Source organism: Leptodactylus fuscus, chromosome 4 (genome assembly GCF_031893055.1).
Source record: "Leptodactylus fuscus isolate aLepFus1 chromosome 4, aLepFus1.hap2, whole genome shotgun sequence".
In the NCBI taxonomy this organism is placed as follows: Eukaryota; Metazoa; Chordata; class Amphibia; order Anura; family Leptodactylidae; genus Leptodactylus; species Leptodactylus fuscus.
In genome coordinates this window covers 40104846-40132033 of record NC_134268.1, presented here as the reverse complement: position 1 = coordinate 40132033, position 27188 = coordinate 40104846, and the positions used below count along the sequence as shown (strand labels likewise).

Sequence of the window (27188 nt, the reverse complement as noted above, 5' to 3'; positions counted from 1 at the left end):
TTTACCCCTATGATTACAGCGTCCCTGCACCTACTTTACGCCTATGATTGCAGCGTCCCTGCACCTACTTTACGCCTATGATTGCAGCGTCCCTGCACCTACTTTACGCCTATGATTGCAGCGTCCCTGCACCTACTTTATGCCTATGATTACAGCGTCCCTGCACCTACTTTACGCCTATGATTACAGCGTCCCTGCACCTACTTTACGCCTATGATTACAGCGTCCCTGCACCTACTTTACGCCTATGATTGCAGCGTCCCTGCACCTACTTTATGCCTATGATTACAGCGTCCCTGCACCTACTTTACGCCTATGATTACAGCGTCCCTGCACCTACTTTACGCCTATGATTACAGCGTCCCTGCACCTACTTTACGCCTATGATTGCAGCGTCCCTGCACCTACTTTACGCCTATGATTACAGCGTCCCTGCACCTACTTTACGCCTATGATTACAGCGTCCCTGCACCTACTTTACGCCTATGATTGCAGCGTCTCCGCACTACTGACAATAAATGACATCACAGCTTATTTATTCCTCCTTGATACATAAAGCATCTCCAGAAAACTCTTCTAAAAACCTCAATGAGTCAACTCCAGTCTATTACAGCCCATGGCCATGCGACTGCTGTAAAGCATATTACTAAATGCTAGAAACAGAGCAGAGGACAAGCTGAGGCAAGATGGCCGCCCTATAATCATGTACAGAAAATAGAATTACAAAAAAATCTATCAGAAAATAAAAACACAGTAGAATAAAAGCGATAGATTTCAGTTATATCTGGTTTTAATAAATAAAATATTTGGTGATACATTCCCTTTATTTTTCAGTCACCTTGGGGTATCCGTTTTTTCCACCCCACCATCTCGGCAGACACTAATCTTCCTTTTTCAGTTCTCTGACTTCCACAGTAAGAACCTCTCCTTCTCCGGCCTTAGCTGAAGGAGACATGCGTATAATGTAGGATTTGTTCCTTGCGTCCGCCGGTACATCTGTTTTGGATGGGATGACACTATCCATCTTCCCTTCATCTCTCTGGCTCTGTGGCTCTTGCTTGCCGGGTTCTTGTGCTTTCACATTCTCACTTTTCTCCGCTTCCCCTTGATTTAAGGGCATCTTATTCTTCTCTGCAGCCGCTTCTGCAGTGTTATCCTCTGGTTTTCCCTTTAAAAAGTGCAGAAAATACATTGTTTGTATTGAAATAAGCCATAAATAATAAAGTAGTGTCACATTAAAAGCTATGTATGTCCTGCCGCTGCCACCCATCATCCTAAATGGTTACATATTTACTTGTTGTACACAGCCGTCTTATTTCCAGTACATCGGGGCAGAGGGCAAACTGTAGTAGTCACTGCCGGAGTAATAAGCCATTGCAATATCCGCCTCCTCCTTCTGCTACATCAAAGTCACATTCTGACTTCTACCACAAATAAATCCCAGCCATTATGTTGAAATATGTCATGAAAATGGAAGGTAAGTGATGTCTGAGACGTTGCGATACAAAGAAATGTGGGAACAGCTTTCTCGGTAAGCAGGAAGAGAAGGAGAAAGTAAGATTTTTAACAATGACACAAAATAGATATTTTTTTTGGTTTCGGCACTTGCGGCTGAAGGAAATGGGTAAAATACGTGTTAATGCAAGATGGGAAACACATGATACAAAATACAATATCAGCGACCCTATAGCACAGCTCATAATGGTCCCTATGGTCAGTGCCAAGAAGAAGCCCCTCCATGTGTACAGATTACATAAGAGAATCCAGATGGTGGGTCTGAGCTACTGAGCATGTGCGACCACCCGCACCGGACACATATAGATGTTGTGAGGGGACATTAAAAGAACACCAGGGGGCGCCATAATAAGTGTGTAACAGCAGTATCTAGACAGGGGGACATTTCTTGTATGATTCCACTGAAATATTCTGTAAATTAAATTTAATGGACAATCTATAAGGAGATTTTTCATATTAATCAAGCAATAAACATATATAGAATGTATGAAAAAATATAAAACATAATAAATGAAGTGGCTATCTGTTATTATCATCATTCTATTTCTATTTTCTGTACTTTAGCCGTCAGTGGAACGCTCAGCACTTTCCTCCGCCACCTCATTTCATCTTATGTATTTCTTACGGACACGATGACAAATTTCTTATGTATTAATATCCCAGCATAAGGATTTTTCTTGCAATGTCTTTCTTATGGTGAGGCCGCCCTGAGAAAAGTTATAGATGACTTGTCAGTTCAGGTCTGTGAGGCAGCCGCACGTGTCCAGCCTCCAGTCGAAGATAAGATCTCCAGGAAGCTGACAAAGTTAGCATTAATATGTGAAAGCAGCCACCGGTCCGGAGGAGCCTAAGAAATGACTAAGCGGCTTCTCCTGAAATGCACTTTCTGAATGTTCCAGGTCTCCCTGTATTAAATCAGTGTTAATAGGGGAGAATACTGAATACAATTCATTTACCGTCCTAAAAATAATCTTAAAAATTGTCAAGATGAAGTCATTCTGACTGGTAGAGGGGTCACAGTGGTTGCAAAGTCAAGGGGGCTTATAGGGGCTCTTCCCATTATGCAGTGCAGCATTCTTACTAAATATTATTTGACCCCTGTTCACAAATTCCTGAAACTGCATTGGCACAAATAATTGTGGCTGTTTATGTGAAAAGGGCCCACACTGTCGATATGGAGTTCTTGGTATCATTGTAACGGTTATGGTGTAACATTGTCTGAAACAGCAAAAAAATTTTATTGAAAGCACAATTGACATATTTTTAAATAAAATTTTTGCATAAAACAAAATTGTGATTTTTTTACCCAAATATGTTTTGGACTATTTTCTCTATAATTAGTATCGACGATCTGGGCCCTTTTCACGTAAACAGTCACAATTTTTCTTCCTTAGCCCGGCCTGTTCCAACCAGGATGCTGTTGTAGCCACCGGCAGGCTCGGACTGGCCCACTGGGGAAGCGGTGAATCCCCCGGTTGGCCCCGAGCCCTGACTGTTAAGTCCTCATTTTACTAATGCAGATGCATTGGTCAGGGGCCCCCAATAGGGCACCTAACCAACACATTTGCATTTGCCTCCACACACATGAAGCTGTACATGGTGTCCTTCCGATATATAGGGAAAATACATAATCGGGAGGACACTATGTGCACCCTCAGCATCATCTAATGGCTGCTTGCTCCACCAGTGCCGTAATAAACCTTCTATTGGTGCCATGACACTCCAAGGTAGTAGTATGTCAACTCCATCTGTGCCCTGTATGGGCGAGAGTGAATTTATAGTGATGGTGAAAGATGAATGTTGATATGTGTAGGGTGTGAAGTATAGGATGGTACTTCCATAAGAGAGCATTCACACTGTGCATTAAAACAACACTGGAAAAAACTGCATTTTTGTAATTTTGATGCAGTTTTTTATGAGAAGTGAAAAAAAATTATATTACATGCTGCACCTGTAACCCAAAAACTACCAAAAATTACGTCAAAAGTCGTACACTAGCTATCTGTATATAGCACTGTGTCATGGACATCTTGTATAGTGGGTTGGGGCCCTAAATTGGTTCAGAGACCTACCGGAAATTCAGCGGCTCCGTTTTCGGCCAGTTCATGCCTGAGCCCTATAAACATTTTGGGGAAACATTCTTGGTGTAGTTGGGTGTAATTGGGGCACATCATTGGCGTAAGGTCCTTGTGCCAAAGATGCGCCACATCGCTTGTGATTTTTTGTGAAAGAGGGTGGAGAGGGGCGAAGAGCAAAGCAGGTCAGAGCGGGGACGTCTCAACCTGACAAATTTATTATAACTCAAGCCAGAAAACTGGTGTGGGTTATACATGGAAGCTATGCCAGTTCTTGCAATTTTGGCGCATGGACATGCCCCTGATTTATTACGAGGTCAGTTTCTTATACTAGATTCACACTAGTGTTGGGCTTTTTGTTCTTTGGGTCCACTTGGTAACCCGAAGAATGGAAACCAAATCCAATCAAAAAGTGGTTACCTGCAGACCCCGTAGACTATAATGGAGTCTGTTGGGTTTCCATCCAAAAAATACAGAGAGAAAAGACCTACTTGCAGGACTCGATTTTTTAAGTGGAATGGGGAAGGCAAACTCCCAAGGCAAACCAAGAGCTAGTGTGAATCTCGCCTTACCACCTCAGGCATGTCTTATGCCAGTCTTAAGAAATTCCTCCCATTGAATGGAGTGGCCGGGTGTATGTCTGACCACTTCTGCGTTCACACTTAACATCTCTGCAGCAATTCTGTTACCAAGATGTATTTTATATAAAAAGCTATATTTACGAATCATTGTGTCAGGCTGAATGGGTTTAGAAATGCTATCTACATGTGGATGATACAGTCTCCGCTTAATCTCCTTTCTGCGCGGGTGTCCCCAGTAGACGGTCCCTCCAGCACTTGGTCGGTCCATATTATAATTCCTCTGCTTATGCGATCTGTCTTCTCTCCTGCTGTATTTGTGACTGGCTATCCATCATCTTTGCTGGCTGATGCATCTATCGACCTTTCTTTAGAAATGTATCAGTAACAGCAGAATTATAATTTCTTCTCTGGAAAAACTGGACTTCTACGACCTTGTCCGCAAGTCTGCCGACCTTGGAAGCTTACACTTCGCAATAGGAAAGTGAGATTGTGGCTCGTGATGATATATTTTACTTAACTGGAAGTAATGTAAGATAATGGATGCCATTGTTGTGTGGGATTCATTGCCGATCAGCGAACAGTCTTCCTTTGTATAGACGTAGCAGAGATGACCCGGTGGGATTAGTTGCCTCAGTGATATTCTAACATTAAAGAGGTTTTCATGGATTTTTTAGTTAATGATCTATCCTTAGGTCATTAAGACCCTATACACACAAAGGTGAAAAACGGATGTGTAATGGATGTTTTTGAAAGGGGTTGTCCCACTATAGACACTTTTTCTCTATCCACAGTGAAGGAGGACGGGGGACTGAAAGTTCCCCTAAGGCCTCCTTGTGAATGGAGCGCCAATGCGCTTGCGTGATCAGCACTCCGTTCACTCTTGTGGAGCTACCCAGACTTTAAAGGGGTTGTCCCACGTCGCATACTCACCCGTCTTCGTTCCTCTAAAATCTTCTGTCTTCCGGCTTTGTCTCGTCATTGGTGGGCGGGGTCACATATGCAAAGCCAAGCGGCGAGATGCCGCCGGCCCTGTGTGCGCGCTCATACACCAGTCTACCCTTCACAATGCAAATACAGACCCGACGCCCTGCGGGTCTGTATTAGCATTGTGAAGGCTAGACTGGTGTATGAGCGTGCACGCAGGGCCGGCGGCATCTCGCCGCTTGGCTTTGCATATGTGACCCCGGAGCGGAACAGCATCGCTTCTGCCGCTGCTTGCTTCATGCAGGGCAGAAGCATAGCGATGTGCCTGTGCTGGCGTCTAACAGTCCCCAGCATCCGCCTATTACAGCGGATGCCGGGGAGTTAGACGCCGGCACAGGTGAAGCCAGCAACATCGCTATGTGCCTGCCCTGCATGAAGACAGCAGTGGCAGAAGCGATGCTGTTATTCTGCTCCTCCGTTCCCCCCCCCCCCCGCCCCGGAATAGCAGCATCGCTTCTGCCGCTGCTTGCTTCATGCAGGGCAGAAGCATAGCGATGTTGCTGACTTCACCTGTCCCCCAAAGGGTAAACTACTCCCCCCCCCCTCCAGGCTGGCTCCTGTGTACTTAGCCCCTCCTCCCTCCCCCCTGAGAGCAGGCAGACACATCACTTGACTCAGGAGCAGCTAGGTCAGGGCTGTGGCCACAAAAAAATGAATAAAGTGAGATAGTGGCCAAACAAAGCAGTTTTGCTGAAGCAGTGTATTTAGGAAAAGTCTTACATTCACATTTACAAGCAGTATAGATAGGATCCTTGTGACGGGACAACCCCTTTAATGGAGTGAATGGAGCGCTTGTCATGCAAGCACATTGACGCTCCATTCACAAGGAGGCCTTAGGCTGTATTCACACGGAGTAACGCCAGCGTGTATCACAGCTGTACACGCCGGCGTTACAGCAGGGCTGCCGTACACTTCCCATTCACTTCAATGGGAGTGCTCGTAGTGAAAGAAGCAACCCATTCATTTCTATGGGGAGCGCTCGCATGCCGGCTCCCATAGAAATGAATTGGAAGTGTACGGCAGCCCTGCTGTAACGCCGGCGTGTACGGCTGTGATACACGCTGGCGTTACTCTGTGTGAATACAGCCTTAGGTTGATTTTTGGTCCCCCATTCTTCTGATCACTGGAGGACCAAGTGATCTGACCCCCAGTGATTGGACACTTACCCTTACCTTGTAGATAAGGGACAAGCATCCATAACAGGCCATCCCTTTAGCATCCATTACACATCTGTTTTACGAATAATGCAGTCAATGGGGACATACGCATTTTCCATTTTTGTCTGTTCTCACAGATGGACAGACCAATACCATTACAAGTCAATGGGTCCATGTTTAACGTCCATCATAATGGATTTGCATCCATTTGATGACCGTTAAAAAAGGATGAGTGGGTAAAAAAAAAAGACCAATGAAGTTCATCTGGTTTTATAACTAATAGTTAAAAACGGGTGACTGATAGAAAACAGACATTGAAAATGAACAGATGTATCCGTTTAATGTTTGTTTTTTTCTGTGGTGTGCTCCTAGTCTAACTAGAGATCTCTGGAGGTCCAACCCTCAGGACCCCCGCAGACACACACTGTGTGTTTATGGCCTTACCCTCTATTCACACAACAGTTATTAGCACTAATTTCATTAATAGCGCTATTCACATGACCGATATTATGATGATCCCAAATACGTCATGCTCTATCCTTGTCTCTTGTCACAGATCCCTCCATAGACTGCAATGTATGAGGGATCTGGGAAAATGGCTGCCCCTTAATTGTAAAACGGATGTGAAAAAGGGTCATGGTCAAGAAAATGTTGGCTTAGGAGGTATTCACACTTGCTCCCGTGTCTGTCCACCGGGTTTCCATCCTCAGTCCTGAGAAACTGGACAGAGGACAGCTTTCCAGCGGCCATGTTTAAAACCCATTCATTTGAATGGTTTTTTAAAGTTAACTGCCAGTGTCTGTCTGCAGTGTTTCTGCAGGGAAACCATTTTTTTCGGCTGGACACAACGTCTTGCATGTCCGATTTTGTGTCCAGCCGAAAAAAAACCGTAGGCAGACACTGGCGGTTAACTTTAAAAACCCATTCAAATGAATGGGTTTTAAAGATGGCCATCGGGAAGCCGTCCTCTGTACAGTTTCCCTGGGGCTTAGGATGGTAACCTGGCGAAGAGCACAGGGTGGACACCGGGCACAAGTGTGACCGCCCCCTAAGATGGCTCATGAATAAATATGATAATATACATGGATTGCGTTCTGTATCACGACTTCGACGTTCTTACCGTTTGAGGCTGTTGCTGCTTCCCTTTATGTAACAAGCGGAATCCAGGTTTGTGCGCGGCCGCTGCCAATAAGGTTTTGAGAAGACGAGGTGTATCTTCTTTAGTTGGTATCAGGTGGGCAAAGCCTTTCCTTACTACTGCAGGTGCGGCTGGCTTTCCTTTATCCTTTAACAATTTCCTGTAATGTTAAAATTTATTTCATTTTTAGAAAAGACACTATGGGTTCTGCGGGGGCGGGGTCTCTGTGTGCTGTAGGTCGGGCAGTGATACCGCCCACTTGGCTAGTATAACCTAATTGGCTTCAACACTATGTGGGCTTATATCTTTGGAACGGCTGAACAGATTTGGATGAACAAACCACCAAAATGCTCAGGATGACCGCTCCGATCAGATGATCACTGGGACTTTTCAGACCAGCTCTTCTTCAATTAATGTAACAATGCAATGTGTAGTTATGGGACAGACAAAACAGGGTCACCTCGAGAAAGTCATTGTCCAATTAGACCAACTACAGATATAGCTTACATTTACAGAGTGAACACATTCAATCCTACGTTTTCAACTTTTCCTGTATGTTCTTATATTTTCTCTTCTATGATTCCTAAAGCCACTGAATTGGCATCCAAGGTGCAGCGAGATTGAAGGTGAGATTACAAGTATTGATCTGCGCTTACTAGAAGAGACGCTTTGTGAAAGTTTCAATCCATTCCCTTTGTGCCAGAGCGAGCAATTTGTGCGAGATCATTGCATTTGTTCCCTTCTAAATATAACACCTATTACTTCCTATGATAACAATACACATAAATACACAATCCAACATTATATAGAACAAATACAATATACTAGAAGCCCGAGCCATGTGAATAATGCATGGAGGTGTACGCCGCTCATCGATACATACCGAAGAGCCGTAAGGTCAGGGCGAGAAGGTCAATAGACAAGAATATTTACTGGAGACGAATCAAGGGACTCCTATTATTGGACCCCTTTTAATGTTGGGTTACAGCCCATTTTGTGGGCTTAGTTATACTTCAATGCGTTTCTTGCACTATGTCAGTTAAATACTAAAATCAGCTCTTTTTATATCATTGGATAAAATATTTGGCCACCAAGGACTAGAAAGTGAGAACTATCGATCTAAGTCTTGGATAAAAAAAAAAGAGATAAGACATGGAAAGAAATCTAAGTTTCAGAGTTCAGCTAAACTTTTACTTTTCAGTATACTTTGCACACGGAGTAAGGATGTGAAATGGATTCTTATAGTTCAAAAATATAGAAATTATCTAAAAAAAAATCACAGAAAATGATGGCATTTTTATAGTCCCTACGCCCAGAGGTATAACTGGGTCCCAATGCAAAATATGTAATTGGGCCACTGCTTACCAAGGGTAATCTGTAATATTGATATCTTGTGGTGTGTAGAGGCCCTTGGGCCTCCTGGGCCCCTGGATTCCTGGGCCCCTGGTCCCAATAGTGATTGCTACCTCTGCACTCCCTATAGCTATGTCCCTGCCTAAAATTCATGAAGTGAAGGTCAATTTTGCAAATTTTAGAATTTCTTACCTGTTTGTGTCCACAGCTCTATGGTAACAGACTACAACCAATACTTATCTAATCTGTAGGGTGGAGATGTAGGATGAATAACACTGAGACAAGATTCAAAGTGAATGGTAAACCACTGTAGTGACTGCCACAGGGTAGAGGCATTGGTGTAGCACTTAGAAAGATGAGTCTGGCTACTGTGTTTGTGATAGACTGGACAGGGGAGTTCGGGGGTTTAGGCAAAAGGGCATTTTTCATGCTTTAAACCATCACCTTGCTAACTGGCACCGATGTCCAGACAATGGTGGATTGGTGACCAATGAGTGTTCCATCAGTAGTGATGGAAGCCCACAATGGTTGCATTGGGGCCATGGAGTGAGCGGTAAGTAGGATCCTAATCCTTGGACTCTCCACCCCTTCTTTGCTCCAGTTTCACTCCGATGTAGGTGCCAGGACCAAAGAAGAAGTACAGAGTGCTAAAAGTGGTAAGTGCTGAGAATCATTTCCATTTTACTGCTCACTTTCTGTGACACATACTTTGTTAGCTCAGGATATCTTGACTGTGTGGGACCTGGGGAAACTATAGTTTGTGGGACCTGGGAGCACTGTAGTGTAGGTGATCTTCAGGGTACTATAGTGTGTGGGATCTGGGGGTACTATAGTGTGTGGGATCTGGGGGTACTATAGTGTGTGGGATCTGGGGGTACTATAGTGTATGGGATCTGGGGGTACTATAGTGTGTGGGACCTGGGGGTACTATAGTGTGTGGGATCTGGGGGTACTATAGTGTGTGGGATCTGGGGGTACTATAGTGTGTGGGATCTGGGGGTACTATAGTGTATGGGATCTGGGGGTACTATAGTGTATGGGATCTGGGGGTACTATAGTGTGTGGGACCTGGGGGTACTATAGTGTGTGGGATCTGGGGGTACTATAGTGTATGGGATCTGGGGGTACTATAGTGTATGGGATCTGGGGGTACTATAGTGTATGGGATCTGGGGGTACTATAGTGTATGGGATCTGGGGGTACTATAGTGTATGGGATCTGGGGGTACTATAGTGTATGGGATCTGGGGGTACTATAGTGTATGGGATCTTTGGGTACTATAGTGTCTGGAACCTGAGGGGTACTATAGTGTATATGACCAGGGAGTACTCTAGTGTATGGGGTCTCGGAGTACTATAGTGGATGGGACTTGAGGACAATTTACTATATGGGGGCGCTTAGGGGACACTACAGTTTGTAAAGTTAATACTCCCAATAATATGATGTTCCCTGATCAGTCCCCATCTCCTCACCATGAAACTCCCCTCTGTAAATCCTGGGTACGCCCCTAGATAAAGAGTATTAGTAATCATGTCTTTATATCGTCTTATCCCGTAGTCAGGTATCCTTCCATCTGGCCGATACTTCTTGCTAGTCTAAGGAATATATATGTAACCAATAAGTGTGGGACATATGGATGGAAGTGTAATTGCAGATTGAGAATAAACAAGAATTATTTGTAGTCTCTTGCTATGGAAACACACAAAAGCTGCCTACGGTTTTCCTAGCAGCAACTCTTTTGCAAACTGCTGCTCTGAAGGGAGTCTGTCACCAGGGTGAAGAATATTTAACCAGCAACTCCATTAGATAGGTGAAAAATAACACCTTTCCCCCATGAAAATTCATGTCTCCATTGCCGAGATATTAATTTATTTCATAATATACAAATGAGTAGTCTAGAGGGCTACTCCATTGCTCCAAACAGTTCTGCCCCACACTGCTCTACAAAGCCCTGCTTCCCTCCCTCCCTTCTTTTAGTGACGGGGCTGAAATCTCACCTGGCCCTGAATCCTCATGTTCGCATCGGCATATTAGAGCAGTTTGGAGCAACGCAACCATCTTTGGTGCACCAGCCTGCTCATTTGCACATTGTGAAATTATGGATGTTTGCTCCATGGTTGCGTATGATAGGGCTAGTATGTAACCTTACAAGTGTGCATTATAGGATGGAACATGCTCTATGTATTTAGGGTGTAATAGTATCATTTCGTTAGAGCAATGCAAAGTGCTGACTTGGACTTGTAGAGTTTTGGACTGGAATATTTTCCATCTTCTCCTGACCATACAGTGTTTGTGTGGTAGACGTTCATCAGCCTCCTTTTTCCCCATTTCACAATGATACATAATAACATTGTAACGACCCCCTATTATATCCCTAGATCTCATGAGCGCAAATTTTCTTGCTCATGAATCGGTGAATGAAAGTAATTGAATGGCTGAGTAATTAATGTCCTGACGAGTTCTCGTGAAATCATTACATGGCCTGTTGTGAAATTGTACGCCGGCACAATGCGGGATTACTGCTTTATCCAGCTCAATACGCCAATACTAGAAATGTCTTTTACTGGTGTGAACACCGCCGGCAGTCTAGTGATAATGTAACTTTGGAGCCTGTAAAGAGCATTTTAAGGTAGTATTCACACCTGGCAAATATGTTGCAGAAATTTTGGAGACCAAAAATCCATTCAATGCATATGGGCGCAATTATTTTAGTCTAAATCAGACGTACTGTAGAGGAAAGAGAAACTTGCTTATAAAAATTTGCTGCATACTATGGGACTAAAGCCTTATTCTCACATCACTGTGCTGTTTATGGATGATCTAATGTCTATTAAAAAAAAAAAGCCATTTTTGATGGTTGTTTTTCATCCATTCCATCCTGATTTTTTTGTTTTTTTGTCAGCTGAGTGACCAATTTGCATCTCTGTTTAATGGACCATTAAATAGATCATGGATAGGGTTGAGCGATCGTGTTTGGAAAAGATCGGATTCCAATCGGCAATCGAGAAAATTTCACGATCGCGATCAGAATTCTGAACACAATTTTTTTAGGTGGGATCGAGATCGGTACTATTTCCCACAATGCTTTGCTTAGCCTTCACACTGAGTATACGCTCCGCTCATTCTAAGTGGAGGGTATACTCAGTGTGAAGGCTCTGCTGCGGTTCCATAGGAATGAATGGAAGCAGCCAGCACACAGCCTTAACCCCCTGCACGCCGGCTGCCTTCATTCATTCTAATGGGAGACTAAACTAACATCTCTAGTAGCTACTTACCTGCAGAGATGGCTGCTCTGGTGCCCGGTGTTCTCCTTCTTCTTCACCTCGCTGCTGCACCACGCTGCTCTTCTTCACCTTGCTGCCGCCGCCTCCCAGGTTAGTGTTTAAACAGCTAGGAAGGCGGGGCTTATGGCTTAGGAGAGTGTGGGCCGGTACAGGGCGGGGAGACGGAGCAGCCATCTCTGCAGGTAAGTGCACACCAGGGGGGACTAAGTAGCCAGAGGATTAAAAAAAAATCCTCTGGCTACTTAGTGATTCACTACACAGTGTTAAAGTGTTCAATTGTTAGATTCCATGCTGTACAGTGAATAGGATTGCTTTTAAAATCCGATCTCCGATTAATTAAAAAATCCCATTGACTTGCATTGGGATCTGAATTGGGATCGAGATCGGGTTTGAATGAAAAATGATCAGAAATCGGATTTTAAAATCAATCCTGAAAAGTCAAGATCGGCTCAACCCTAATCATGGATCCTTCTTTTATGATCCAGACTGTTGATCCATTTTTAATGGACACCACTTGGAATTCAATGGTATTACATCCATCAAAATGGATCCATTAATTTCTATTGGGTCCAAATATCTGTCAGAACAGACAAAGAGCAGGTGAGTTTTTTGATGGCCATAAAAAATGGTTTGTCAAAGAATCAGACATATGAATAGTAACATAGCAGATGAGATTGGATGAAGACACAAGTCCATCAAGTCCAACTTATAACCCTACGGTGTTGATCCAATGTATTCTCAAAACGATTATATACCAGACGTTTTTCACTCTTGTGTGAATAGGGCCTGAGGGTTAATGTACAGAACAGCAAAAAATGTCCATGTGATGCCTGTTTTTTTTATCCATCATCGGCTGTGTTCAGAGGAATGAAAGTCTATGGCTATATTCACATGTCAGAAGATAGCATAGACCCGATACAAGTCAATAGATGTTTCTTAACATCCATCACAACAGTTTTGCATGCACGTGACGTTGGGTTCACACCAGCGCCCAGTCTACGTTTTCAGGCAGTAGACGGAAACCTGTCAGACCGTCTCCGGCCGTGAGCACTGGTGAGCGTTTTGTGCTCTCCGCGGCGAAACGTTTTTTTTTTTTTAAACCGGACACAAAGTCCTGCATGTCCGACCTTGTGTCCGGTTAAAAAAAAAAAGGTTTTGCCATGGAGAGCACAAAACACCGACGCTCACGGCCGGACACTTTTCAAACCCATTCAAATGAATGGGTTTGATAAATGCCTGCAGGTTTCCGAAACAGAAACCTGCATAACGGAGACCCCGGGCGCAGATGTGAACGAGCCCTGACAGCCATTAAAGACAGTTAAAAAGATGACAAAAGGAGGACAACTGGCGTTAAACATGATCAGACGGCCAGGAAATGGATGACAAATATGTGACACCCATCCGTTTATAACAGCAGTTTTTTATACCTATTGTATGCATGTTTCCTAGAGTTATAGGCACAAAACGCACATATGAATACACTCATTCACTCTAATTGTTTCTAAGATACCCATTAAGTAAATGTAACCTTAGTTCATGTAATTGTGGCTTCTATGGAGAACTAAGAGTATCTCTACGTAGCTCACAGTTCTGTAATGGAGTCGAAAATCTATGTCCTAATTTTTGATGATGTGGAACCTAAGACTGGTGTTACTGGTCACCCCCATATAGGACCATGGTAGATGTATAATAAACTCTATATAACCTTATGATTCTGATATATGTTAGTATCACATACTTGGCTTTCTTGGTGAGCAGTGTCTTCGAATCTGGATAGTGAACCAAAATTTCCCCAAGACTCTTTTTATCTAGAATGAAGAGATTTGCAAATCCATGGGCCACCACATTAGCCGTTCTGCGGTTCCCTCCACCAGCGGATAGGAGACTGAAAGAAATATTAGGACTCGATGTCATGAAAAGAAAGGTAAGAGTAGAGCGCTAGCTAGATTACACACTTGTGAGTCACCCTACCATACTTACAAATTTTTTATTACTTGTATGTCAAAAAACTGGCATAATAAATCTATCCCATATCCTCTTTGGAACACCCAAACCATGCCCATGTTTTACCCATTTTTGGGTAGATTTACATGTGTTGGGTTGGTGGTGTTTTGTTTGCAATATTGAAGTAAGAAGGGAACATAATGCACATAAATACACATTAAACCTGGTTGGAAAAAGTGGTAACCCTACCCGAGACTAAAAATACAACTAACAATTTGTCCCAGTCATACATGACGCCACATGTCGCTGTTGTAGGTATTACATTTCAGATATGTAAGTCTACCACCTAGAAAGTAACATAACCTGATTTCTCCAAACACCGCTCCAGCCTTGAGTGTCACCAGGACCTTCTTATCATCCGGTCCCCCCAGGACCTGCACAGCTCCTTGCTTGATGATGTACATCTCTCTTCCAATCTCCCCCTGTATCATATTGAGAGTAGGTAAATGACATTGTACTTGTTTGTTGTGCAGAATATATGAACTATACAAACCATTAAAAACACTATATAAACGTAGAGGGGTTTTGTGGTTTCAGCAAATAAGAGGAGTGGTGGGGGGCCCGGGCCAGAAATTAAGGCATAAATGAAGAGGAGAAATGTACGCCAGCTATGAGATGCCATATATTCCCCTCTCCTGGCAAAGAGTGCCCATTTGTGACAAGGCATACCCTCTGCCAGCTCCAAGGCTATGAAGACTGGTGTTACTAACTCCAGTCTTCAGAAATCTTCCCCATACTGTTTTCCAGTAGTCTGATGTGTCCACACGTAACTGCAGTTAAAGACCCCAATTTCTCATTAAATGAATTGCAAACAATAAGATAAGATAAGATAATCCTTTAATAGTCCCACAGTGGGGACATTTCAGTATGTTACAGCAGCATAGTAATACAGATACAGGATAATACACAATAATATATTACAGACGTAGACACACATATGCTGAGAAGAGAAGATATACTAGGAGTCCATAGCAGCTAAGGAACAGAAGAAGAAAGAAGGACGACTTCATAATCATAATCATTAGTTCTCTGTGCGGAGTGTCTTCGCTTGGTCTGATGTAGATTATACAGCCTGGTCGCGGTTGGGAGGAAGGATCTCTGATAGCTCCTTCTCACACTTGGGGTGAAGCAGACGGTCACTTACAGTGCTGCCAAGTCCCATCAAGGTCTCATACATGGGGAGGGATTGGTTCTTCCGCATGGAGGTCACCACAGACAGTGTCCTTCTGTCACCCACCACCTGTACTGGGTCCAGGGGGCTCCCCAGGACAGAGCTGGCCCTCCTGATCAGCCTGTCAAGTGTGTTTAAATAGACACAAATAGGAAAACGAGCTCTTTGGAATAATGAGGATGTTGCCGATTACCTCTATCGTGCAATGGCGACACCCGTACTGCTCCAAATATTTCAGTTCCATATTGACAAAAGCAGCAACATCTTGTTAATGGAGATGCCAATTCACAAGGGGAAAACACTGATTTAGGTGACAGATAGCTGCAGGGCTGGGGTGATATGCTGGTTCTGGTGACACTAACCTATCTATCTGCAGGGCTGGGGTGATATGCTGGTTCTGGTGACACTAACCTATCTATCTGTTGGCTGGGGTGATATGCTGGGTTCTGCTGACACTAACCTATCTATCTGCAGGACTGAGCTGATATACTGAGTTCTGGTGACAGACTCCCTTTAATTTATGAAATACATATCTAGACATGTCCATCCCAGAGGAAAGGTAAGAAGACATATCTGCACAGTCTGGTGTACACAATCTCTGCTGAACACTTGTGTGTCCATTGGAAATAACGGATGCCATTTTTTTTTAATGAGGGTGCATTTTTTCTGAAGCTTCTGGAAAAAGGTCAGACAGGATCTTCAGTGTACCAGAGGACCGTGTGACACCATAATGTGCACCTAATACAACAGGGCCCCACATGACAAGCAGAAGACAGCCACATTTGGAGATGACTTTGAAGCCACCGAGTTTTTGAGGCATATATATGAAGACTGTTGTATTGAACACTGGTCTTCAAAAACTTGATACTGGCCGAACATCAGCCTCAGTTATGAGATGATACACGACTCTTCCTAAATACGATGGATCTTCCGCCAGGCTGTGCACCTATGCTGTAATCGATGGTAGTTCATAGCTTGCATAGATTTTGTTGATCATCTCTCATGCCACTTTTACAAAAGTGACATTGGGGGCAAAAACACCAATTTCAAGTATTATTGTTACATTGGAGGTTTAAAAGTCATAAATCTGAAGTTTGAGACATTTTTCCACCTGGTGTAAAGGAAGTGTTAAACATGCGCCAATACCTTGGTGCCCAAATAGCCTCATAGATGTTACTGATGATATATTTGTGAGCAATGATAGCAAAACTTATTGAAACACCCCAAGGGCTAGAAATGTGGAATTGGTGTAGGTGGAGGAGGCCCATGATGGTGGCTACTTGCTCCCTTTCTGGTTCATATCTGCGCTCTGTCTCTGTTGGGGGTTTACCTCCCACAGGCTACTTGAAAAATGTGCTTGCAGGACTTTTCACTCAGCATTTTTTGGTCGGAAACCCGGCAGACCCCAATATAGTCTATGGAGTCCATCGGTTTGCGTGGGTAACTGCTTATTAAGCCGATTAGGTTTTCGTTCTCTGGGTTCCCGGGCGGACCAAAAGAACAGAAATCTGAATGCTAGTGTGAACTCAGCTTAAGGCTATGTTCAACATGTCATAATTTGGCCTGGATCTGCCTCACATTGAACACAGAGATAAAAATACATGCCTAATACATCCATGGATTCCAGAGCTGATACAGCCGCAGATCTCGCCACACCGAGAATGAGCCTTGTTCATCTAAGTCTAATCAGCAAGTGAAAGTCGCGGCGGAAAGCTGAATCCGTGCCCTTGGAATCCATACTGGAGGATGACCATTCCATGAATGTGGCCTGTTAGATTACTAAGTGCACTGGGAATTGCACGACAAATAAAGCTTACATGAAAAAAGACAAGCGTGCAAATAGTGAAGAAAAAGCAGGAAAGAATGATGATTTAACAAGGGAGCTTTGTGAAAGACAAGTAATCAGTTAGGTCAAGGATGTCATAGCTTCTTGTGTGCGAACCCTCTAGATGTCAGATAATCATTTCATAGTCTTTCATTTCTCAAATAATGATGGAATTGCTGCCTTGGCCTTGAGTTGGTAAATTGTGTTTACTCATTGTTAGATAATATATACTGTTAGGATTCCGGCGCGCTTCTCCTCGCTGCGGCTAAATCATATCTGCTATGCCTCTCCGATGATTATATCTTGTGTCTTAAATGAAGACATTTGCAGTTGGTATTCACAGCGTTATGAAGGTTACATCCTTCATTTATTATATACACTTTACAAAGCTGTCAAAGCCGAAAACAGATGTCCGCATAAAAGCTTTCATTAGACCGGGTTTCATGGATTTGCACAGGAGTCATTCTTTAATAATTCTTCTAAAGTGTACCTGTCGATTACAAGAAGTGGAAGACGCTGTCCTAGGAGCGGGGTGAGGTTTCTAGGAATGTCTAGGAACAAGTGGCATCCTGGAGGAATCAGCACTGATGTTTTTGTAGTTGTTTTTCTTTTTCTAGTGGCAGGGTGCAGAAACTTAGTAGGACTATAGTTATGATGCTAGTGCAGCAACCCATTGGAAGGAACTCAGAGGCTGAAAGTAGAAGTAGTAGCTAAAATAACAGGGGTCAAAGTGTTGACTCTACCAAATCCTCCTGGGCTGGTGCAGAGCTGAGGGGGCCTGTGGTGTATCTGATGGTGGTGCTAGTTTTCCCCCAGGGCATGTCCTGACATGTCTTCATGAGCCAGATGGGGTTGGTGTGCCCATGATGTTGTTGCATGAGATGAAACAGGACTCGTGGTTGCAGGAAAATTGGGGAAATGATCCAGTAAGGCAACCAACAACTGTGGCAATGGAATGAGCATGGTGGATGGTAGATCCAATAGCCTGCACCTGAAATCGCAATGACAGTCTCACTCAATATCTGTCTTATGGCTCAGCAATGCTTTTAGGCCCTGAATACATTTGTCCGTAAACTCTCAATAAGGTACTTTACTAACTCCAAAACTTCCCTCAGTTTTAGGCAGCTTTCTAGTGCCCGTCTAGTCCCCAAGGCTACTGAACAGTTGTAGTGTTCTTGTTAGCACTGCTGCTCCCATACTGTACCTCTATGGACGCTGGAAGACTTCCAGTGTCTTCCCACACCTCAGAACTTGTTGGATGGACTCAACAACCCCTCAATCTCCCCACATACTGGATAAGCCCATTTAAGGGAATAATATATCAGTTACATATATACAGTCCTATGAAAAAGTTTGGGCACCCCTATTAATCTTAATCATTTTTTGTTCTAAATATTTTGGTGTTTGCAACAGCCATTTCAGTTTGATATATCTAATAACTGATGGACACAGTAATATTTCAGGATTGAAATGAGGTTTATTGTACTAACAGAAAATGTGCAATATGCATTAAACCAAAATTTGACCGGTGCAAAAGTATGGGCACCCTTATCATTTTATTGATTTGAATTCCCCTAACTACTTTTTACTGACTTACTGAAGCACAAAATTGGTTTTGTAACCTCAGTGAGCTTTGAACTTCATAGCCAGATGTATCCAATCATAAGAAAAGGTATTTAAGGTGGCCAATTGCAAGTTGATCTACTATTTGAATCTCCTCTGAAGAGTGGCATCAAGGGCTACTCAAAACAACTCTCAAATGATCTGAAAACAAAGATTGTTCAACATAGTTGTTCAGGGGAAGGATACAAAAAGTTGTCTCAGAGATTTAACCTGTCAGTTTCCACTGTGAGGAACATAGTAAGGAAATGGAAGACCACAGGGACAGTTCTTGTTAAGCCCAGAAGTGGCAGGCCAAGAAAAATATCAGAAAGGCAGAGAAGGAGAATGGCGAGAACAGTGAAGGACAATCCACAGACCACCTCCAAAGAGCTGCAGCATCATCTTGCTGCAGATGGTGTCACTGTGCATCGGTCAACTATACAGCGCACTTTGCACAAATAGAAGCTGTATGGGAGAGTGATGAGAAAGAAGCCGTTTCTGCACGTACGCCACAAATAGAGTTGCCTGAGGTATGAAAAAGCACATTTGGACAAGGCAGCTTCATTTTGGAAACAAAAATTGAGTTGTTTGGTTATAAAAAAAGGCGTTATGCATGGCGTCCAAAAAGAAACAGCATTCCAAGAAAAACACATGCTACCCACTGTAAAATTTGGTGGAGGTTCCATCATGCTTTGGGGCTGTGTGGCCAATGCCGGCATCGGGAATCTTGTTAAAGTTGAGAGTCGCATGGATTCCACTCAGTATCAGCAGATTCTTGAGAATAATGTTCAAGAATCAGTGACGAAGTTGAAGTTACGCTGGGGATGGATATTTCAGCAAGACAATGATCCAAAACACCGCTCCAAATCCTCAGGCATTCATGCAGAGGAACAATGACAATGTTCTGGAATGGTCATCCCAGTCCCCAGACCTGAATATCATTGAACATCTGTGGGATGATTTGAAGCGGGCTGTCCATGCTCGGCGACCATCTAACTTAACTGAACTTGAATTGTTTGTCCAAAATACCTTTATCCAGGATCCAGGAACTGATTAAAAGCTACAGGAAGTGACTAGAGGCTGTTATCTTTGCAAAAGGAGGATCTACTAAATATTAATGTCACTTTTCTGTTGAGGTGCCCATACTTTTGCACCGGTCAAATTTTGGTTTAATGCATATTGCACATTTTCTGTTAGCACAATAAACCTCATTTCAATCCTGAAATATTACTGTGTCCATCAGTTATTAGATATATCAAACTGAAATGGCTGTTGCAAATACCAAAATATTTAGAACTAAAAATGATTAAGATTAATAGGGGTGCCCAAACTTTTTCATAGGACTGTAACTTCGATTAGGAAGTAAGATGTGTTTTACTTGGAGGAGCAGCTTGTGACACTCCTAGTGCGCCCATTGTACATCACACTGGCATCGGTACTGTCCTAATGGGTGATCTTACCCACTGAATCTCTCTTTTGTACATCTAAATGATTTAAAAATGTTGATTTTAGTAAAATATTCAGCGTGCGCCGGCTGCAGCCGAGCTGATGCTTTATGCTACATCATTAAAGATTCATTTCATCTGTTAAGTCTTTTGTCTGCTGTGAGCCAGAACCCAGACTACTCCTGAAAAATCACTCGGGTGCTCGCTATTTCCTGTGGCCATTTTTCTGTAGCTATAAGCTGGTAAACTTCTAAAACAAAGTAAAATGAGGGATATTTTGGCTATTCACCTCCAGACATCATCCTTTTGCTTGAACTGGGAATTCCAGGCGCTGTGAAGATTATATCTCTATTGTTCTTTATAAGGAAATGTCAGTTCATTCAGTTATATTCAGTTACATTGAAGCAAATCGTCTATGTAGTGTAAGAAGGTGACAGGCAGACTGCTGGAGTCTCAGTAATATGTCCCCAAGATTTCTGACCTATGTGTGGTCCAGGGCGGGTCTTCAATAGTCATCAGCCTCAGGTCTAGGTCCCAGGCTCACTACTGAGCCATAAAAGGCTGCAGAGCCTGCACTTCAGGGTAGTTCCTGGGAGTGAGAGGAGGTGCCTGGGTCTGTCATGATACACTGAGAGTCTGGTGAGACTGTACTGTGCTACTTTGTTTGTTTGTTTATGTGGTTGGTAGTAAGCCACATGTATAGTTAGTTTTTTACTGCTTAGTTAGTGCTCGTACGAGCAGGGTTTTATTTGATATTTTTGCCTGAAATTAAGGCTGCATTTTATTTTGCTTATTCTGTACCTGAACTGAAAGTTTTATTTATTGTGCTGTTTTTTCAAATAAACCTGTTTGCACCAGACATTGTGTCCCTGTTTCTGATTGGTTAGGTCCACACCATTGCTGCGACTGAGCTACCTTCCCCATAGTAGATTAATGTGAACAGTGGATAACACTACTATATGTGTTATGATTTCTTAATGGGAGTCTGTCAATAGACCCAGAATATCAACTGAGTTCTGCAGATAGATAGGTTAGGGTCATCCGAATCAAACGTTTTTCCCCTTGTGAATCATCTGTTACAGAGATATTGTAATTTCTTGGTGACACATTGCCTAGATTGCTATATTTCGAGCAGTTAGCTAATCCTCTGCAATATACAGTACCAGCATAGTGGATGGGAGTTACGTAAATCATATACACAAAGCAGATTGTGCTGCAGGATTTATCCATTGAAAACTAGCCGAGCTGCAGGAGTAAAACCCGAGGCAACCCCCCCCCCAAAAAAAAAACAAAAAAAAAACATACAAACAGTCAATTTCAATGTCATGTGCCCTAAGCCTCAAACACCAAGCAAGATGATTTCATGTGTTCCTTTCTCAAGAAGTTTTGTCACTGACCTTTGTACAGTCCTATGAAAAAGTTTGGGCACCCCTATTAATCTTAATCATTTTTAGTTCTAAATATTTTGGTGTTTGCAGCAGCCATTTCAGTTTGATATATCTAATAACTGATGGACACAGTAATATTTCAGGATTGAAATGAGGTTTATTGTACTAACAGAAAATGTGCAATATGCATTAAACCAAAATTTGACCGGTGCAAAAGTATGGGCACCTCAACAGAAAAGTGACATTAATATTTAGTAGATCCTCCTTTTGCCTCTAGTCGCTTCCTGTAGCTTTTAATCAGTTCCTGGATCCTGGATGAAGGGATTTTGGACCATTCCTCTTTACAAAACAATTCAAGTTCAGTTAAGTTTGATGGTCGCCAAGCATGGGCAGCCCGCTCTCAAATGATCTGAAAACAAAGATTGTCCAACATAGTTGTTCAGGGGAAGGATACAAAACGTTGTCTCAGAGATTTAACCTGTCAGTTTCCACTGTGAGGAACATAGGAAGGAAATGGAAGACCACAGGGACAGTTCTTGTTAAGCCCAGAAGTGGCAGGCCAAGAAAAATATCAGAAAGGCAGAGAAGGAGAATGGCGAGAACAGTGAAGGACAATCCACAGACCACCTCCAAAGAGCTGCAGCATCATCTTGCTGCAGATGGTGTCACTGTGCATCGGTCAACTATACAGCGCACTTTGCACAAATAGAAGCTGTATGGGAGAGTGATGAGAAAGAAGCCGTTTCTGCACGTACGCCACAAATAGAGTTGCCTGAGGTATGAAAAAGCACATTTGGACAAGGCAGCTTCATTTTGGAAACAAAAATTGAGTTGTTTGGTTATAAAAAAAGGCGTTATGCATGGCGTCCAAAAAGAAACAGCATTCCAAGAAAAACACATGCTACCCACTGTAAAATTTGGTGGAGGTTCCATCATGCTTTGGGGCTGTGTGGCCAATGCCGGCATCGGGAATCTTGTTAAAGTTGAGAGTCGCATGGATTCCACTCAGTATCAGCAGATTCTTGAGAATAATGTTCAAGAATCAGTGACGAAGTTGAAGTTACGCTGGGGTTGGATATTTCAGCAAGACAATGATCCAAAACACCGCTCCAAATCCTCAGGCATTCATGCAGAGGAACAATTACAATGTTCTGGAATGGCCATCCCAGTCCCCAGACCTGAATATCATTGAACATCTGTGGGATGATTTGAAGCGGGCTGTCCATGCTCGGCGACCATCTAACTTAACTGAACTTGAATTGTTTGTCCAAAATACCTTTATCCAGGATCCAGGAACTGATTAACAGCAACAGGAAGCGACTAGAGGCTGTTATCTTTGCAAAAGGAGGATCTACTAAATATTAATGTCACTTTTCTGTTGAGGTGCCCATACTTTTGCACCGGTCAAATTTTGGTTTAATGCATATTGCACATTTTCTGTTAGTACAATAAACCTCATTTCAATCCTGAAATATTACTGTGTCCATCAGTTATTAGATATATCAAACTGAAATGGCTGCTGCAAACACCAAAATATTTAGAACTAAAAATGATTAAGATTAATAGGGGTGCCCAAACTTTTTCATAGGACTGTAAATATGTAGACAGGTACACTGTGGCGCAGTACAGTAAAAAAAGTAACATAAACCAATTTCCACTGGGATGTTGCACGGGGGAGAGGATATAAGCAAAAAACCTCTGTGATATTGAAGGAGACTTAATATACAGTCCTATGAAAAAGTTTGGGCACCCCCATTAATCTTAATCATTTTTAGTTCTAAATATTTTGGTGTTTGCAGCAGCCATTTCAGTGTGATATATCTAATAACTGATGGACACAGTAATATTTCAGGATTGAAATGAGGTTTATTGTACTAACAGAAAATGCGCAATATGCATTAAACCAAAATTTGACCGGTGCAAAAGTATGGGCACCTCAACAGAAAAGTGACATTAATATTTAGTAGATCCTCTTTTCGCAAAGATAACAGCCTCTAGTCGCTTCCTGTAGCTTTTAATCAGTTCCTGGATCCTGGATGAAGGTATTTTGGACCATTCCTCTTTACAAAACAATTCAAGTTCAGTTAAGTTTGATGGTCGCTGAGCATGGACAGCCCGCTTCAAATCATCCCACAGATGTTCAATGATATTCAGGTCTGGGGACTGGGATGGCCATTCCAGAACATTGTAATTGTTCCTCTGCATGAATGCCTGAGGATTTGGAGCCGTGTTTTGGATCATTGTCTTGCTGAAATATCCATCCCCGGCGTATCTTCAACTTCGTCACTGATTCTTGAACATTATTCTCAAGAATCTGCTGATACTGAGTAGAATCCATGCGACCCTCAACTTTAACAAGATTCCCGGTGCCGGCATTGGCCACACAGCCCCAAAGCATGATGGAACCTCCACCAAATTTTACAGTGGGTAGCAAGTGTTTTTCTTGGAATGCTGTTTTTTTTTGGACGCCATGCATAACACCTTTTTGTATGACCAAATAACTCAATCTTTGTTTGATCAGTCCACAGGACCTTCTTCCAAAATGAAGCTGGCTTGTCCAGATGTGCTTTTGCATACCTCAGACGACTGTTTGTGGAGTGCTTGCAGAAACGGCTTCTTTCTCATCACTCTCCCATACAGCTTCTCCTTGTGCAAAGTGCGCTGTATAGTTGACCGATGCACAGTGACACCATCTGCAGCAAGATGATGCTGCAGCTCTTTGGAGCTGGTCTGTGGATTGTCCTTGACTGTTCTCACCATTCTTCTTCTCTGCCTTTCTGATATTTTTCTTGGCCTGCCACTTCTGGGCTTAACAAGAACTGTCCCTGTGGTCTTCCATTTCCTTCCTATGTTCCTCACAGTGGAAACTGACAGGTTAAATCTCTGAGACAACGTTTTGTATCCTTCCCCTGAACAACTATGTTGGACAATCTTTGTTTTCAGATCATTTGAGAGCGGGCTGCCCATGCTTGGCGACCATCAAACTTAACTGAACTTGAATTGTTTTGTAAAGAGGAATGGTCCAAAATCCCTTTATCCAGGATCCAGGAACTGATTAAAAGCTACAGGAAGCGACTAGAGGCAAAAGGAGGATCTACTAAATATTAATGTCACTTTTCTGTTGAGGTGCCCATACTTTTGCACCGGTCAAATTTTGGTTTAATGCATATTGCACATTTTCTGTTAGTACAATAAACCTCATTTCAATCCTGAAATATTACTGTGTCCATCAGTTATTAGATATATCAAACTGAAATGGCTGCTGCAAACACCAAAATATTTAGAACTAAAAATGATTAAGATTAATAGGGGTGCCCAAACTTTTTCATAGGACTGTACAAAGGTCAGTGACAAAACTTCTTGAGAAAGGAACACATGAAATCATCTTGCTTGGTGTTTGAGGCTTAGGGCACATGACATTGAAATTGACTGTTTGTATGTTTTTTTTTTGTTTTTTTTTTTGGGGGGGGGGGGTTGCCTCGGGTTTTACTCCTGCAGCTCGGCTAGTTTTCAATGGATAAATCCTGCAGCACAATCTGCTTTGTGTATATGATTTACGTAACTCCCATCCACTATGCTGGTACTGTATATTGCAGAGGATTAGCTAACTGCTCGAAATATAGCAATCTAGGCAATGTGTCACCAAGAAATTACAATATCTCTGTAACAGATGATTCACAAGGGGAAAAACGTTTGATTCGGATGACCCTAACCTATCTATCTGCAGAACTCAGTTGATATTCTGGGTCTATTGACAGACTCCCATTAAGAAATCATAACACATATAGTAGTGTTATCCACTGTTCACATTAATCTACTATGGGGAAGGTAGCTCAGTCGCAGCAATGGTGTGGACCTAACCAATCAGAAACAGGGACACAATGTCTGGTGCAAACAGGTTTATTTGAAAAAACAGCACAATAAATAAAACTTTCAGTTCAGGTACAGAATAAGCAAAATAAAATGCAGCCTTAATTTCAGGCAAAAATATCAAATAAAACCCTGCTCGTACGAGCACTAACTAAGCAGTAAAAAACTAACTATACATGTGGCTTACTACCAACCACATAAACAAACAAACAAAGTAGCACAGTACAGTCTCACCAGACTCTCAGTGTATCATGACAGACCCAGGCACCTCCTCTCACTCCCAGGAACTACCCTGAAGTGCAGGCTCTGCAGCCTTTTATGGCTCAGTAGTGAGCCTGGGACCTAGACCTGAGGCTGATGACTATTGAAGACCCGCCCTGGACCACACATAGGTCAGAAATCTTGGGGACATATTACTGAGACTCCAGCAGTCTGCCTGTCACCTTCTTACACTACATAGACGATTTGCTTCAATGTAACTGAATATAACTGAATGAACTGACATTTCCTTATAAAGAACAATAGAGATATAATCTTCACAGCGCCTGGAATTCCCAGTTCAAGCAAAAGGATGATGTCTGGAGGTGAATAGCCAAAATATCCCTCATTTTACTTTGTTTTAGAAGTTTACCAGCTTATAGCTACAGAAAAATGGCCACAGGAAATAGCGAGCACCCGAGTGATTTTTCAGGAGTAGTCTGGGTTCTGGCTCACAGCAGACAAAAGACTTAACAGATGAAATGAATCTTTAATGATGTAGCATAAAGCATCAGCTCGGCTGCAGCCGGCGCACGCTGAATATTTTACTAAAATCAACATTTTTAAATCATTTAGATGTACAAAAGAGAGATTCAGTGGGTAAGATCACCCATTAGGACAGTACCGATGCCAGTGTGATGTACAATGGGCGCACTAGGAGTGTCACAAGCTGCTCCTCCAAGTAAAACACATCTTACTTCCTAATCGAAGTTACAGTCCTATGAAAAAGTTTGGGCACCCCTATTAATCTTAATCATTTTTAGTTCTAAATATTTTGGTATTTGCAACAGCCATTTCAGTTTGATATATCTAATAACTGATGGACACAGTAATATTTCAGGATTGAAATGAGGTTTATTGTGCTAACAGAAAATGTGCAATATGCATTAAACCAAAATTTGACCGGTGCAAAAGTATGGGCACCTCAACAGAAAAGTGACATTAATATTTAGTAGATCCTCCTTTTGCAAAGATAACAGCCTCTAGTCACTTCCTGTAGCTTTTAATCAGTTCCTGGATCCTGGATAAAGGTATTTTGGACAAACAATTCAAGTTCAGTTAAGTTAGATGGTCGCCGAGCATGGACAGCCCGCTTCAAATCATCCCACAGATGTTCAATGATATTCAGGTCTGGGGACTGGGATGGCCATTCCAGAACATTGTCATTGTTCCTCTGCATGAATGCCTGAGGATTTGGAGCGGTGTTTTGGATCATTGTCTTGCTGAAATATCCATCCCCGGCGTAACTTCAACTTCGTCACTGATTCTTGAACATTATTCTCAAGAATCTGCTGATACTGAGTGGAATCCATGCGACTCTCAACTTTAACAAGATTCCCGATGCCGGCATTGGCCACACAGCCCCAAAGCATGATGGAACCTCCACCAAATTTTACAGTGGGTAGCGTGTGTTTTTCTTGGAATGCTGTTTCTTTTTGGACGCCATGCATAACGCCTTTTTTTTATAACCAAACAACTCAATTTTTGTTTCCAAAATGAAGCTGCCTTGTCCAAATGTGCTTTTTCATACCTCAGGC

General features: G+C 42.6%; 1 protein-coding gene across 2 annotated transcripts in view; it reads right to left on the bottom strand.

Annotated features, from left to right (window-relative positions):
• Positions 1-781: 781 nt before the first annotated feature.
• The window catches only part of CNGB3 (cyclic nucleotide gated channel subunit beta 3), a 108968-nt gene continuing 82561 nt past the window's right edge, over positions 782-27188 (bottom strand). For both annotated transcript variants that reach the window (XM_075270346.1, XM_075270347.1), the window contains 4 exons: positions 14395-14513; positions 13826-13972; positions 7433-7610; positions 782-1168 (listed from right to left, as the gene is read on the bottom strand). In XM_075270346.1, the coding sequence (XP_075126447.1) occupies positions 881-1168; positions 7433-7610; positions 13826-13972; positions 14395-14513 (732 nt within the window). In that variant the 3' untranslated portion in view covers positions 782-880. The remainder of the gene's footprint in view (positions 1169-7432; positions 7611-13825; positions 13973-14394; positions 14514-27188) is intronic.